Below are 15,584 nucleotides of genomic sequence, written 5' to 3' on the forward strand. Positions count from 1 at the left end.
GTCATTCCCCATTAATGGGCATCTCCTCAATTTCTAATTCTTTACCCCTCAGAAAACAGCTGCTATAATTATTTTTGTACATATAGGTCCAAAGTTAATAATAAAAAAAATCTTAAATTGATAGAAATCTAAAATTTTACTTTCAAATATTAGTAACATTTCAGTTTAATATTTTTACTATAAACTACAAGAAAAAACACTATATAATAACACCAGTGATCATAAGGGACACAAATAAAGAATATCACTTAACAAGATGTTGCAAATGGAACCAGACTGTGTAATAAAATGGATATAAATGATTCATTTTTAGGGATAAGAGACAACATGGCCAAGTAGAACAAACCTTGCATTTAGAATTAGGAGATCTGAGTTCAAATCCTGTTCTTATAGTAGTTGTATGACTAATGGCAAGTCATTTGGTTTTTAAGAACTTCACTTTCCATGATTCAATTTAGATGTTCCCCCTCAAGTCCTCATCCTACTTGATTTCCTGGACTACATCTCCAAATCCCTCCTTGGGGTTAACTTGAACCATCTTGACTACCCTTTCCCAAGTACTTTATTGAAAGAAACTTCAATTAGGCATTATCAGTTGAGAGAGCGGAGAGAGAGAGAGAGAGAGAGAGAGAGAGAGAAAGAGGAGGGAGGGAGAGAGAGACAGAGAGAGAGACAGAGAGAGACAGAGACAGAGAGAGACAGAGAGACAGAGACAGAGACAGAGAAGGGAACATTTTGTTATTAGCACCTTTTACCATGCCTTGGAGAAGGAAATTCTGCCCTGATGCCCTTCCTGTCCCAATCGGTACTCACCTTGCCACCTGGAGGAGAGACCATGGCCTGAAGGACTTAACCCTTTCACCTATAGAATTCTCACCCTTGGGATTTTGTTATCTCAGAGATCCCTGACAACAGGAATTGTTTCATTGTTTGTATTTGTATCCCCAGCACCTAGAATACTTCCTGACACACAGAAGGCACTTAATAAATGCTTCTTGATTGGATGATATCTGAGAGGGCTCCAACCATACTTCACTATTCTCTTTGATCATCTTCTCAGCCATTTTGCTACATGTCCTTTCTATTACCACCTTTCTATTACCACGCACACTCCTTCCCCAATCCTATTTCTAGAACCATAATCAAATCAGTACTACCATTGTCAAAGATCTGTCAATCCACTCTCCAGTGGTTTTACTTATGATCCCAGTAACTTTAAAGTCAAATCATCCCTCCCTGGCCACTACTTCCCATTATGTGTTCTCTCACTGTAAATATAAGCTCCTCGAGTGTAAAGACTATCTTCACTTTTGTACTGTAAACTCAGTACTTAACATATACTAAATGCTTAATAAATGGCTTTTCATTCATACATTAAAATATGTTGAGTATAGTATTAACAAATTTGAAATGCTTTGGAAATTAAATGTAACATAGAAATCATTTTTCATATTTACATTTTATTTTTTGCTATACAAACTGAAAATTTTGTGAATATTTCACATTTTATGTTATTTAAACATTATATAAATACATACAGAGGTACCTGCTATCACTCTTAGTGTATATACCTTATTTAAATAGCTGTATACAAGCAAATCAATCATGTAAGGCATCACGTCAACTAGAGTGTTTTACGTTTTCTTCAAAGTAAAGTTCACAAAAACGAATTTTTTAAACTTCAATGCTTACGATTTAGAGGTAATTACAAATATGTTTTCTGATATTGTTTTTATTCAGTTATTTTGGTAGGAAAGATGCTGCTAAATTGCTAAACTGCTTCACTACTAAATTGAATTTTCACAAATATTTACAAACTGAACTATTTTCCACAAGAAAAAAACCAATAGGCTGATGATAGTGCATACAAACGACCCACTTAAGACATAACTTGGCCTTAATGCTGATACCATCTAGGCATAGGAATCCACCACAGGCAAATTACTGCTCTGAATTTGATACTGGAAATATGAACTTAACCATCTCTTGTGTTCAAACAAAATTGCCAAGTGAATCCGTTCAAATGTTCCTGGACTTTACCCGTTCAAGATTGTTCAAGTGCTTCCCTATTTGACTCAAACTGCTACAGAAGATTTCATTCTGGAAAACAATGAACACAACAATCATCAAATTACAAAATGGATTATTTTTCTAAATGAAGAAGCATAAGGTGATGAGAAGGGAGGACAAAAGGGTAAGCAGTTTCATTTCTGAAAAATGTAAGCTATTTGGAGGATCCTTTATTATAAAGCTAAATTTGGGGGCCAGATAGCAAGAAACCTTTAGTGCTGCCATTTAAGTTTTACAAATGGATACAATCAACAATGAATTTTAAAAACGGTGTTCAGTCATGTCTGACTCTTCATGACCACATCTGGAGTCTTCTTGTCAAAGATATTGGAGTGGTTTGCCATTTCCTCCTCCAGATCATTTTATAGATGAGGAAACTGAAGCGAACGAGGTAAAGTGACTAGTCCAGGGTCACACAGCATGTGTCTGAAGCCAGCTTTGAACTCAGGTCTTCCTAACTCCAGGCCTACCACTCTATCCACTGGGCAACCTAGCTGCTCCCTTAAAAAAATTAATAATAGCTTTATAAATTAGTTGTGGCAGAACATTTTGAGATCGTTAGCTAAAAAATAACCAAAAGTTAATTCCCAATTCAGTTTATAACCCAAATATAAAAAGGAAATCTCTGAAATTAAGTTCTTGAAATCTTCCACAAAGTATACCTTGTTTATACTAATAATGCATACAATGAATGTGGCACAAATTTCAAAGTCAAGTTTTCACTGATGAGTTAAAGCAGTGTTAACTGTCAGACTGTGGTAAATTTCACCACCTTGCAAAAATAATGATACCAAAAAGTTCTTAAAACCTATGAGGTTAAAAATATTTTTCAAGCAAATAAAAAATCATAGTGGATAAAAAAAAGTATTTGTCTAAAAATTGATAGCTTTGGAACAATAAATCAATCTGTTATTCTGCAGGAGAAACAACATACAGACAAGCAAATATAAAGTATACACAACATAAATAAAACATAATTTCAGGGATAGCACTAACAGCTGGGGGATCAAGAAAGACCATATAGAAGAGGAGGCAAATTATTATGCATCCAGAGCAAAAATGAATAAAAATAGGAATGTAGCAATTCTCAAATGGAAAAATGCAAATTATCAGTAACCAATTGAAAACTGCATAAACTCTAATTGAAGAAATACAAGTTAAAGCAACTTTGAAAAATCACTTTTGCACTCATTACATTGGAACGGAGAGTTAAAAATTACAAAATTCACTGCTAGCAGATCTATGGAGAAAAAAGACACTATTACAGAACTGTGAATTGGTAGTTATAAGTGTTCACAGGTACATGTTCGTATGTCCCAGCTATCTTAATGCTTAAACTATATGCTGAAGATATTATTGAAATGAAAAAACAACCCCACCTGTACAAAGAGTTTCCTAATAATAATAAATGCCATTTTTTTTACTCCATGGTTTACCAAGTGTTTTAAGTTGCATTACCCGATTTAATCCTGACAACTCTATGAAAGATGTACTAGGTATCATTTACCGGTTTTTATAGATAAAGAAACTAAGACCCAGAAAGGTTAAGTGATTTGCCCTAGGTCACCCAGTTAGTAAATGCAAGAGGAAAGTACTGGACCCCAGGATTGTGACTCCTAAGTTGGGTATTCTTTCTTCTATGTCAGGCCTTTCCCAGAAGCATTATTTGTAATAACAACAAACTGGAAACAATCCATATGTATAACGATCAGTGAAGAGCCGAAGTAGTATATTAAAGTAATGGAATATTACTATGCCTAAGAAACTACATATATTAATGTAAATAAATTTTGATGAATGAAAAAATTTATTACACTTTTACTACGTGCCAAGCTAAGTGCTGTGGTTACAAATACAAAGTGAAGATAGTTCCTGTCCCCATGGAAATCATAGTCTAAAAGGATGGGGAAGTGGCAGCCAAAGAGTGGTATTTTGGTTTGGAATGTTACAGGAAGTGAAACTACTGGGCAAGGAGACTGACACAGCTTTTCCAGTAGCAATGGTAATATTGATTTGATTATGATTGCAGAACTGGAAAGTGTGTTTGGGGGGAGGAGACCTGTACACGTGATTTCAGTAAGGAAACTTCCAATACCAATGACATTTAAGTCTTAGCAGGGGCTTATAAACTGAGTTTCATGAACTTGTTTGATTGTTTGAATATTAAAATAAAATCAATATTTTGAAAGCTGTATTTCAACACAATTGTTTTTCTTTGTAATGCTAGGTTTGTTTTTTTAAATTTCATGTCTTTAAAAATATTCTGAGAAGAGGTCTATAGGCCTTACTAGTTTGCCAAAGAGGTCTATGACACAACAATGGTTAAGAACTCCTATGTCAGAGAGTTCTTGGGGGAGGGGGGGAGGAGGCGGCACTGAAAGATTAAGCAACTGGCCCTTAATCACACAGCCAATATATGTCAGACACAAGCCTGGAAACCAGGTTTTCCTGACTCTAAGGCTGTTATTCTAAGTCACTATGCTAGATTGCTGTTATTATTTTTTTCCAAATGCTTTATTAACTTCTGATTTACATCATTAATTTTCTCCAGATTTTGAGTTACAAATTTTCTCCCCGTTTTTCCCCTACTCACCACCCCAGAATAGCAGTCCCACAGGATATCCCCTCCTCCAATCTGCTCTCTCCCATATCTTATCTCATACCCCCTTAGACTTTTCCAGTAGGGCATGGTGGATCTCTATGCCCCAGTGCCTGTATATCTTATTTCCCAATTACATGTAAGATAGTATTAATAATAGTATATATGTATATATAATTTTAAATATTTGATTTTAAAACTTTGAATTTCAGATTCATTCCCTTCCTCCCTTATCACCCACCCTTACTGGGAAGATAAGCAGTTCAGTATAGATTGTACATGTGTAGCTAATGCAAAACATTAACATGGTAGATATATTGTAAAAGACTGACTATATTTCCCTCCCTCCTATCCCACCACCCACTTGTTAAATTCTCTACTTTGATCCCGTCCCTTTTCAAAAGTGAGTGTCTCCAACTTCCCTCCCCCCCAGCCTGCCCTCCCTTCCATCATCCCCCCTCTCATCCCCTTCCCCCTACTCTCCTGGAGGGTGAGATACCCTATTTGGTGTGTATTTCATTCCCTCCCCAAGAAAAATTCCGTGAGAATAAGGTTGACCCATTCCCTTTTGCCTTCCTATTTTTCCCCTCCATTGTAACCCTTTTCCCTTGCCTCTTCTTTATGAGATAGTTTACCCCATTCTGTCTCTCCCCATCTCCTCTCATTATATTCCTCTCTCACCTCTTAATTTCCCCTTTTAAGTATCATCCCTTCCTGTTAAATTGGTCCTGTGCCCTCTATCTATGTATACCTGTAAGTATATATACACACATTCACACATGTCATACACCTGTATACCCTCTGATATATACATATATATATATATATATATATATATACATTCCCTTCAACTATTTTCATACTGAGAATAGTTTCATCAGTTACAATTATCATTTTTCCATGTAGGAATGTTAATAGTTCAACTTTGATAGGTTCCTTATGATTTCTTTTCCTTGTTTACCTTCTCAAGCGTCTCTTGCTTCTTGTATCTGGATGTCAAATTTTCTATTCAGCTCTGTTTTTTGCATTAAGAATGTTTGAAAGTCCTCTATTCCACTGAATGACCATATTTTCCCCTGAAAGATGATACTCAGTTTTGCTGGGTAGCTGATTCTTGGTTTTAATCCCAGCTCCTCTGCCTTCCGGAATAGCCTATTCCAGGCCCTTTGATCCCTCAGTGTGGAAGCTGCCAGATCCTGGGTTATCCTGATTGTGTTTCCACAATATTCAAATTGTTTCTTCCTGGCTGCTTGTAACATTCTCTCCTTGATCTGGGAATTCTGGAACCTGGCTATAATATTCCTAGGAATTTTCTTTTGGGGATCTTTTTCAGGAGGTGATCAGTGGATTCTTTCAACCTTTATTTTGCCTTCTGGTTCTAAAACATTGGGGCAATTTTCCTTGAGAATTTCTTGGAGGATGATTTCTAGGTTCTTTTCCTGATCATGGCTTTCAGGTAGTGCAATAATTTTAAAATGATCTCTCCTGGATCTATTTTCCAGGTCAGTGGTTTTTCCCATGAGATATTTCACATTGCCTTCTATTCTTTCATTTGTTTGGATCTGTTTAACAGCATCTTGATTTCTCAGAAAGTCATTAGCTTCTATTTGCTCCAATCTAATTCTGAAGCAAAGATTCTCCTCATTGAGCTTTTGAGATTCTTTTTCCATCTGGCAAATTCAGCTTTTTAAGGCATTCTTCTCCTCATTGCCTTTTTGAGCCTCCTTTGCCATTTGAGTTAGTCTATTTTTTAAGGTATTTTTTTCCTCAATCAGGCTGTTGACTCTCATTTCATAATTTTCTTGCATCGTTCTCATTTCTCTTCCCAATTTTTCCTCCACTTCTCTTATCTGCTTCTTAAGGTCCTCTATGGCCTGTAACCAGCTTGTATTTTCCTTTGAAGCTTTTGGTGCAGGAGTTCTAACTTCACTGTCTTCCTCCTGTTCCATGCTTTGCTCCTTTTTGTCCCCAAAATAGGAGTTTAATGTTGGAGTCTTCTGTTTGTTTTGCTTCCTTTGCCTGGTCATGTCGCCCCTCAGTCACTTGATCCCTGGGCTTTTTGCCACATTAGGACTCTGCCACCAGACAGGGGAGCTTTCATCCCAAATGCTGGGGTTTTCTCAGCTGTTGGAGGTATTAGTTGGGTGCCCTCTCAGACGCCTCTACACACTTTGGCAAGCTGGTCACAAACCCCATGACCTCCACCCTAGACCGAAATCCAGATCCAAGCAGGTTAAAGCAAGAGTGATTACCCCTCAGAGTGGTCGCTTGGTGCCCCTATACTCTGCAGGCCAGGAGCTGAAGCTGCCAACGTGGTGCTGGCTGGCTGTGCTGGTGTCTCAGAGGCTTCTTGACCTGGGGGTAAAAGCTGAAGCACTCCCAGCTACTGGTCACAAAGTCCACACTGCACTGACCTCTCACTTTGTCCTTCACATCTTTGTATTGATAAATCTGGAAATGGCCACAGCTGCTGCTGATCTGGAGTCACTCTGGCTGGCGGTTGGTCAGGCCTGCCCTGGGGATAAAACCTCTGGCTCAGGTGGGCCTGGGCTCGGCTCCCAGAGCTCTGCACTGGCCAATTCCTGCCAGCCTGCCAGGCTGTCCTCAGCGGGAGGTTAGCTTCTCTGTTTCATTTTGTAGGTTCTGCAGCTCCAAAGTTTGTTTAGAGTCCCCTTTTACATGGATTGGGGAAGGTGGAAGCCAGAGCTATGGGGAGGTCCTGCTTGTACTACGCCATCTTCTATACTGCTATTCTTAATTGTGATTTTGAATATTTGTTTGCTGGTGATTATTAAATTTATGTAGAAAGAGAGCTCCCGTTTGTAGAGTTCCCACTCATGATGAAATTCATGTGTAACAACAATCCTGGGGATATTAAGAATCTATAGCACTTCATTTGGGGGACATTAAACAAGCAGTCCCCTTCTTATGGACCTAAACTGCCTGAGTAACTCAGTGATTTTATTCTCCAAATAGAAGACTATGTCAGAATTATGCAAATAATTCTCTTCTTTCTCTAAAAAGCACGATGTACCAGAAACGAAGTAAACAAAAAAATAAATACTTTTTTTTTCTTTTTGGAGGGAGGAAGGCAGGGCAATTGGGGTTTAGTGACTTGCCAAAGTCACATGGCTAGTCAGTGTTAAGTGTCTGAGGCCTCATTTGAGTTCAGGTCCTCCTGGCTCCAGGGCCTGTGCTCTATTCACTGCGCCACCTAGCTGCCCAAAAAATAAATACTCTTAAAGAGATCCAATCTGTCCTGCCCTTGGGAATTCTTGAATTGGGGTTATCTGTGCAACAACTCTCAAAGTTTCTGCTACTCTTCTTGGCTAGATGGCTAGATGTTATGGTCATAGTGCCTAGGGAATTAAAAATTTACCCTTCTTCCCACAGGAATTAGAGCTGACAAAGTGTTCATGAACTATTCTTTTAGACCAAGTGAACATGAACATGTCTACCTTGGCCATGTTCTTCTGCAGGAATTCTGTCATCGCACCAGATATTACCATGTCTTGGGTTGGGGAAATCCACTATCAGTTAGGTCTCCAGTTCCTGACATGCTCAAAAAAAGATAACAGAAAGGCAGAAAATGTCCAAGAACTTGTGGGTCCCTTCTCAGATCAATTGGGTAAGCCATATGAAGACCACCATGTGATTCTGTCTCAAGTCACTATTAACTGTTCCTGGAGGGAGGGAACCATACATGATTACCCTCAAGTACATATCTCTGCTCTACTATTTTCTGAAGATGAGAAAGAAGTCCAAATGAGCAGGAAAGAGACAAAGGGCTGACTTTGCCTTACAAGTGACTTTTTTTTTATTACCATGGGAGAATGTGGCTCCTCTAATAAAGTATCCATTCCCCTGAATCTCCGTCAACTATCTTGAGTTCACTGTGTTCTATCAGCAAGGTGAGCAAGACAAGTTCATGACCCTTCTTCTTCCTTACCTTGACTTTATAGATGGATGGGATACACAGTTATTTAGTAGTACAATCAGAATAAGAGATCATGTCTCTGTCTAGTGTTCATTCCACAATACCATGTTTTCAGAATGTCATGTTGGTTTCATTCATTTTACCTCTGGAACCAGTAAAAAACAAGTGTGAGTGTGCGTGTGTGTGTGTGTGTGTGTGTGTAAATTAACATTCTTTCTTTATTTGTAAGGTTATAAATATATGAATTTATATAAATATAAAGTCAACAACCTTAGGATATTTTGAACCTAACTGGTGTGTAAAGTTACTTATTCCTAATTTTCCTTTTATTTACCTTTACCAATGTGTACTGTTCACTTGTTTTCAGAAAATTAAGGTTCCATATCTTCATACAAGTTGTCAGTTGTATCATCTTGCTTCATTTCACACAAATACACATCAATGGGTCCTTTTGTGCTTTTAATATGTACTGTTATAGAGTCCTATCAAAAGATACATAAAATACAAGCATGGATGAGGGTTCCATAAATCATATTTATTCCATTCTCTAAGACAAATAATCTTTGTAGGAAATCTTCACAAGTGTTTTTATTTTAATTCTTTCCATTGTATTAGATACTCAATTTTATGAGAAAAACTGAAGGTAGGTTGAAAAATAACTGTCTATTTTATATACAAAATACAGTTAGGTTAGTATATTAGACAGAGTATATGAGACAGAAGGGTAGATATTCATGCTGACAAGAGTTAGAGCCAGTCTAACTATGTAAAAAGTTTACTTGCCCTGAATAACATGCAGGTGATCAGTAGAATTGATAAATACACTATACAAACATGCATACATAAATGTACAATGAATAAATTTTATCATTAACACTGATAAATGTAGATAGATCTTATGAATGTAAGATATTAAAATGGAGATGAAAACAACCTCCCTGTCTACCTTATGGAATTGTAAAGTATTCACTAAACCTTAAAGCATTATAGAATTCTGAAAGTTAATAATTATGATATGAAGCAATATAATAGTATTCTTGTTTTGGAAATGGCAAAGCACTATGCAAGCATGTTATTATTAAAATGTGGATGACAAGGCCTGCCCTGTTTATCTTCCCTGTTTCTGAGGAAAGTGCTTTCTAAACATTAAAGTACTAAATAAATGTGAGATATGATAATTATTACATAAAGATTTGACAACACTGTTGCTTTAAAAACTAAAAGGCACTACTTAAAGCATAAGGTGATATTATTATTATAATGAGTAGGACCAGGAATGTTGGCAAACACCTGTTAATTCTTACTATTTAGGGAGCCTGAGGCTGATGGACTGCTTAAATTTGGGAATTCTGAGATAGAGTAGGACTAGAGTTAATTGGGTGTCTGAACTGATTTTGGCACCAATATGGTGGGCCCCTGAGCACAGCCCAGGTCAAAATGGAACAAGTCAAAGCTTCCATGTTAGTCTGCAATGGGATCAAGGCTTTGAGTGGTCACTACATTTCCAGCCTGGGTGAGATAGGGAAACCCAGTCTCAAAAACAAAATAAAATTAATTTAAGTTAAATTAAATGAGTATGACATCACCTACTTCATAAGGTAGCTGTGAATAAAATGCTTTTCTTAAGGAGGAAAGTGCTTTGATAAAGGCACTAAAGAAATGGGAGGTAGGATTTTATGACATTATAAAATGTTATGAGAGGTAGCATGGAGCAAGTCTTGGGAAGAACGGTTCAAGTCCCACTCCTGATGCATACCGGCTGTATGAACAAAGGCAAAAGATTTCATCTCCCTGTACCCCAGGCAGTTCTCTAAAATTCTAAATTGTGAGAAAATGATGATCTGCACTTGGCAGAGAAAGTTCCTCACACAAATGAAACCATAGGTCTAGTAAAAAATATAATACAATAAAATGGCACAATCTTCAGGTGATTTTAAGGCACTTTGGGCCATTCATCTGGACAGACCACCTCTCTAACTTACTTCAAAGACTCATGATTTCACTGGCGTGCTATTCTTTCTCTTCTTACACAGACCACAACCCCTCTATGACTCAATAGACAGTCTCCATTTCTGTGGCTAGAGAATTAATCACCCTGTGGCCAGTCTTCCAGTGATGAATCAATTCACATTTAGCAAGGCTGATTTTCATATGATAGATGTATAGTCCATCCCTAAGCCAATAGTTGAAAGCTTCATAAAACCTTCCAGGACTTGTGTGTAATCTCTGATAATCTAGGACCACTTCTACCTTACTAAAAAATCAGAGATGAATACCTTTCTTTCACTCAGTTTGAAAATTTTAAAACAAACAAAAAGAAAGGACCAATTCATAACCTGGCTGTATCATGTTATGACCCTATGGAATAAATAACTTTCTGGGGGAATGAGAAAACAGCATAATAATCAATACTCAGAGAAAGACTTAAAAAATGAACTAATGATGATTCATCTCCCCTAGGTTCAGATTTTTTATGTTATACTACTTTAAAAACGAGTTTAATTTACTTAGTTGGTGGGCATATGTGGACATTCAATTAAGGTCTTCCATAAACTTATTCCTTGAGTGAAAGATGACCTAGTGCCAGAAACCCATTTGACTAGAGAATGCACTAAGATTTCTCTTACATGTTAATATTTTTAACATTAAAGTTATAAACAAATAAATGAATACCTACTTCTTTGGGAGGTGGAACATTCAATTTGGTTTCTTCTGGAGCCTTGACTGCAATAACAATCTGTTCGTGGAAATCCTGAAGGCTATGGATATCTTCACAGGTCACATAAGCTAGCATACATTCTTAGTCAAGGACTCTCTAAATTCAGAAGATAAATGCTTCATGGTTCAAAGGAATTTTTAAGTTATATCAACTAAATAGCCTAGACTATGAAATTACTAAGTTAAATTATAATTTCTTTTAATTGGAGCAGGTTTTTTAAAAGACATTACAAGTCAGTCCATTTTTCATTGCTCACTCCAGCTACAGATGTTTTATGTTTTCATCAATTTTGTTTAATCTAAATTTTGATATTAACTAAAAATGTTAAAATAAGTAAAGAAAAGGGAAAGTGCTTCTACATATGCTAAATATTGAGATAGAAGAAAAATACAGTACTTCTGTCAGGTTATCAAAATATCTTATACACTTTAAATTCCACAAGTGATTTCATGTTGCTTGGGAAAATGGTGAGATGTTTACAGATAGGGATGACAGAATAAAGTAGAACTACTCATCTACTGTTTTATTTTCTCAATCAAGGAGAATGTGTCTTTAGAATAAAAGAGTAGAACAAGATTAAAAGGTAACAGAAACTTAAGTTGGTTAAGGGGATAGAGTGGTAGTCTTTCTAAATGAGTATAAAGGCTTTCCAGTCAAGATGAAAGATGATGAGTTGACAATTTACAGAGAGCCACTGACTCAAAAAAAAAATTTTAAGACAAATAAAAAAGAAGCCTTAAAGAGAAGAAAAGCTAAAAATAAAAATTAACCACAATAGAAAATGAAAAGAAGATGAATGACCACAAAAAAAGTGTTAGTAAGGACATAGTAACTTCAGGATTACTGACATACCAGAAAAATTCAAAAAGCCAAAGAACTTGAACAGAAAGATTTCTAGAAAAAACAAATTTACATCCAAATAGAAAAAAAAAACCTATAGAATAAAAACAGAACCACAAAGATTCAATTCTAAATTCTAAATTTAAATTTAGAATTAAGTTAATTAATTAAACTAAATTTAAATTCAATTCAATTCTAAAATTCAATCCTCTTTAGGCCCATTATAATTAAATGCCAACACTATGACAAAAAAAAATACTAGTTGATAGACAAAAATCTCAACCAATGTATATTAATCTGTATCACAGCCATTTCCCAAGGAAGTAAAGGGATTTATAAGAAATTAGAATGCCATATACAGAACTAAGATGCATGAACCCAGAAGTATCTACCCTAGAAAACTCAATATGGATATGTGGGGTGAGGGAGAGTGAAGAGTTGAGGTTGACTCTAAAGTTGGGTGACTAGAAAGATGGTGCTGCCTCTGTTAAATATAAGGAAGTTAGGGAGAGGGCTGGGAAAAGATAGCGAGTTATGTTTTGAACATGTTGAGTTTTAGATGTCTGTGAAATATGCAATTTGAAATTTCTAAGGGACACTGTGGAAAATGGGACTGGAAATGTAAAGAGGGACTGGGATTGGATGTTTAATTCTAGGAGTCATTTGCACAGAGATCATAAAACCCATGGGAGCTGATGAGATTACTGAGAAAGAGTTGGGAGACAGAAGATAAGAACCAGAACAGAATACTGGGAAATACACAGTTGGGAGTGTGTGATACGGATGAAGAGCCAACAAAAGACATTGACATGGAGCAGTTATAGTATTAGAACCACACCCTTCAATCACTATGGACTATGCTTAGAATCTGAGTGAATAGGCAGCCAACAAGTTCTGGGGATGAAACCTGCCAGTACACATGGGGGCTGGGACAGAGCACACAGAGGACTTGACAAAAGGACACTCATTGGATTGTGAGCTTCTTGAGCCAGAGATTGTGTTTTTAATTTGTATTTGTACCCCCATCGCTTAGCACAGGGCCTGACATACAGAAGGTACTTAATAAATGTTTATTGACTAACCCACTCATGCCAAATGGCCTTATTCTTTTTCTTAGTAAAACTGACACAAGGCCCTTGGCTGAGAGAAGGTGAGAGAGATGGATGTGAGGTTTCAGAAGAAAAGGTTTGGAAAGGCTTTGGTGAGGAGTAAGATAGGATATAAATTATGGTGAAATAAAAGGATTGCTATAATGCCACAAGAACCCAACTGAAGTTGGATAACACGAATTTATAACTACCTTAGTCTACAATGGTTGCGCAGTTTCCTCCAGTTCTGTTCACCAATTCATCTGTAATTCTTAGAGTTGTCTGTAGGTATCTTGAAGTTAACTGAGTTGTTCAGCCACAAAACTACTGTACACTGGGGTGGCTAGGTGGCGCAGTGAATAGAGCACCATCCCTGGAGTCAGGAGGACCTGAGTTCGGATCCGGTCTCAGACACTTAACACAAAAACTAGCCATGTGACCTTGGGCAAGTCACTTAACCCCAATTGCCCTCCAAAAAATAAAAAATAAAGAAGACATGTATTTCATTTAAAAAAAAAAACGATTGTACATTAAAGTCAGAACTTTAACTCAGGTTTCCTGATCCCAAAGCTTACTCTCCACCCACAATGCTACCCTGCCTAACTTAAAAAGTCATACAAGTCCAAAATTTAGTCAAGCATTTCTAGTCTAGATTAATATTTTTCCCAGTCCAATTCCTGTATTTTAGCTCAGAGTCACTCCTAAATTATATAAGTATCATTTAGGGAATAGGACTTTTGGAGGCAACTGTGGAGGAATGAAAACAGCACAGGATTTGGAATCAGAAGGATTGGAATGAAATCTGACTCTGCCTGTTATTACATAAGGAAGTCAATTAGCCATCCTGAACTTCAGTTTCATCATCTGTAAAATCTGAATCTTGGACTCTAAGGATCCTTACAACTCAAAATCCTTTGGTTAGGTTTGGTACAAGAAGTTTTTAAAGAGGGAAGCTAGGTGGTGCCGTGAATAGAGCACTGGCCCTGGAGTCAGGAGGACCTGAGTTCAAATCTAACCTCAGACACTTAACACTTTCTAGCCATGTGACCTTGGGCAAGTCACTTAACCCCAATTGCCCTGCCTTCCCCTCTCCAAAGAGCACCAAAACAAAACAAAAAAGCAACAAAAAATGTATCAAGGATACTGAGGGAATTCTGAACCTTATCTTGAAAAGAATAGTTAAAGAAATTGGTGATATTTGGCCCAGAAAAAGAGAAATTGAATGGGGAGGGACTATAGACATGATAACAATTTTCAAATATTTCAAGAGCTGTCATTTCAAAGAGGGATTAAATTTATTTTGCATAGCTCCCAAGAGCAAAATTAGAACCAATGACCATCATTTACATTAAGGCATTCCTGTATCCTTACTGAATAAAGTACAAGGAAAATGTTTCTAACAATTATAGCTTCTCAAAATTATAAAGTGTTTCCTTACCAAATAGTAAACTCCCTGTCTGCATGTTTTGGGACACGGATTGGATGACCGTTTGTGAGAGACATAGCAAATGGGATGCCTGGATAGGGTTGGAGCTTAGACTAGATCTAGTCTGTAGCAGATGACAAGAGAGTATTGAGATTAAGGTCAAATGGGAGAATAATAAAATGATTTTGTCATTGGCGTATACTACAGACTATCTGGGCAGGAAGAGGAAATGGATGAGAGATAAATCATGGGCCTGGCAGAGGGGTTTGATACAGCAGGGATGGGAGAACTTTGATTGTACAGACATGTACTGGAGCCCTGTCTCAGCTAAATACAGAGCACCTAATAGCTTCCTGACTTGCTTTAATGATCATTTCATTCCACCAAAGGCAGAGGAACCAACAGGGGAAAGTTATATTCTAGATCAGATTCCCACTAACAAGAAGGAACTGGCTCTTGGGGTGGTAATGATGGGAAACTAAAAGAGAAGTGACCACTTGATCTTAGAGATTATGATAGAGAAGGAAAGGAAATCTGAGCATAGTCTTGATATGCACTCTAACTTTGAGGAAAGCATATTCCAAAGGGTTCAGAGGATTCCATGCAATAAAGTGCTTCAGGAGAAGACTCCCCAGGAGGGACAGAAGATGTTCAAGAATGAAATCCTGAAGACACAAAGAGAAACTATTCCAAGTAGAAGGATAAAAAGGGATTTGTTTGAAGGTACTAATGTGGATGCACAAGGATCACACCAACCAAATTACATTTAAAAAAAATATACAGAAGAAAAAAGCAAAACCAGGTAATAGAAAAAATGAATATGAGAGCATAGTATAGTACTGAAAAGATAGTGTCAGGGATTATAAAACTTAGAGTGAGCTGAGGCTATCAAAGGAAGCTAAGGA

At 37.0% G+C, this 15,584-nt stretch overlaps 1 protein-coding gene across 2 annotated transcripts in view; it reads right to left on the minus strand.

Annotated features, from left to right (window-relative positions):
• Positions 1–1,443: 1,443 nt before the first annotated feature.
• Positions 1,444–15,584, minus strand: part of LOC138152140 (transcription factor E2F6-like) — a 30,279-nt gene continuing 16,138 nt past the window's right edge. For both annotated transcript variants that reach the window (XM_069075943.1, XM_069075944.1), the window contains 3 exons: positions 11,284–11,398; positions 8,941–9,088; positions 1,444–2,100 (listed from right to left, as the gene is read on the minus strand). In XM_069075943.1, the coding sequence (XP_068932044.1) occupies positions 8,978–9,088; positions 11,284–11,398 (226 nt within the window). In that variant the 3' untranslated portion in view covers positions 1,444–2,100; positions 8,941–8,977. The remainder of the gene's footprint in view (positions 2,101–8,940; positions 9,089–11,283; positions 11,399–15,584) is intronic.

The sequence above is a fragment of the Petaurus breviceps genome, unplaced genomic scaffold (genome assembly GCF_028583685.1).
Source record: "Petaurus breviceps papuanus isolate PSGF00001 unplaced genomic scaffold, PetGlider_PUasm1.0 90919, whole genome shotgun sequence".
NCBI lineage: Eukaryota > Metazoa > Chordata > Mammalia > Diprotodontia > Petauridae > Petaurus > Petaurus breviceps.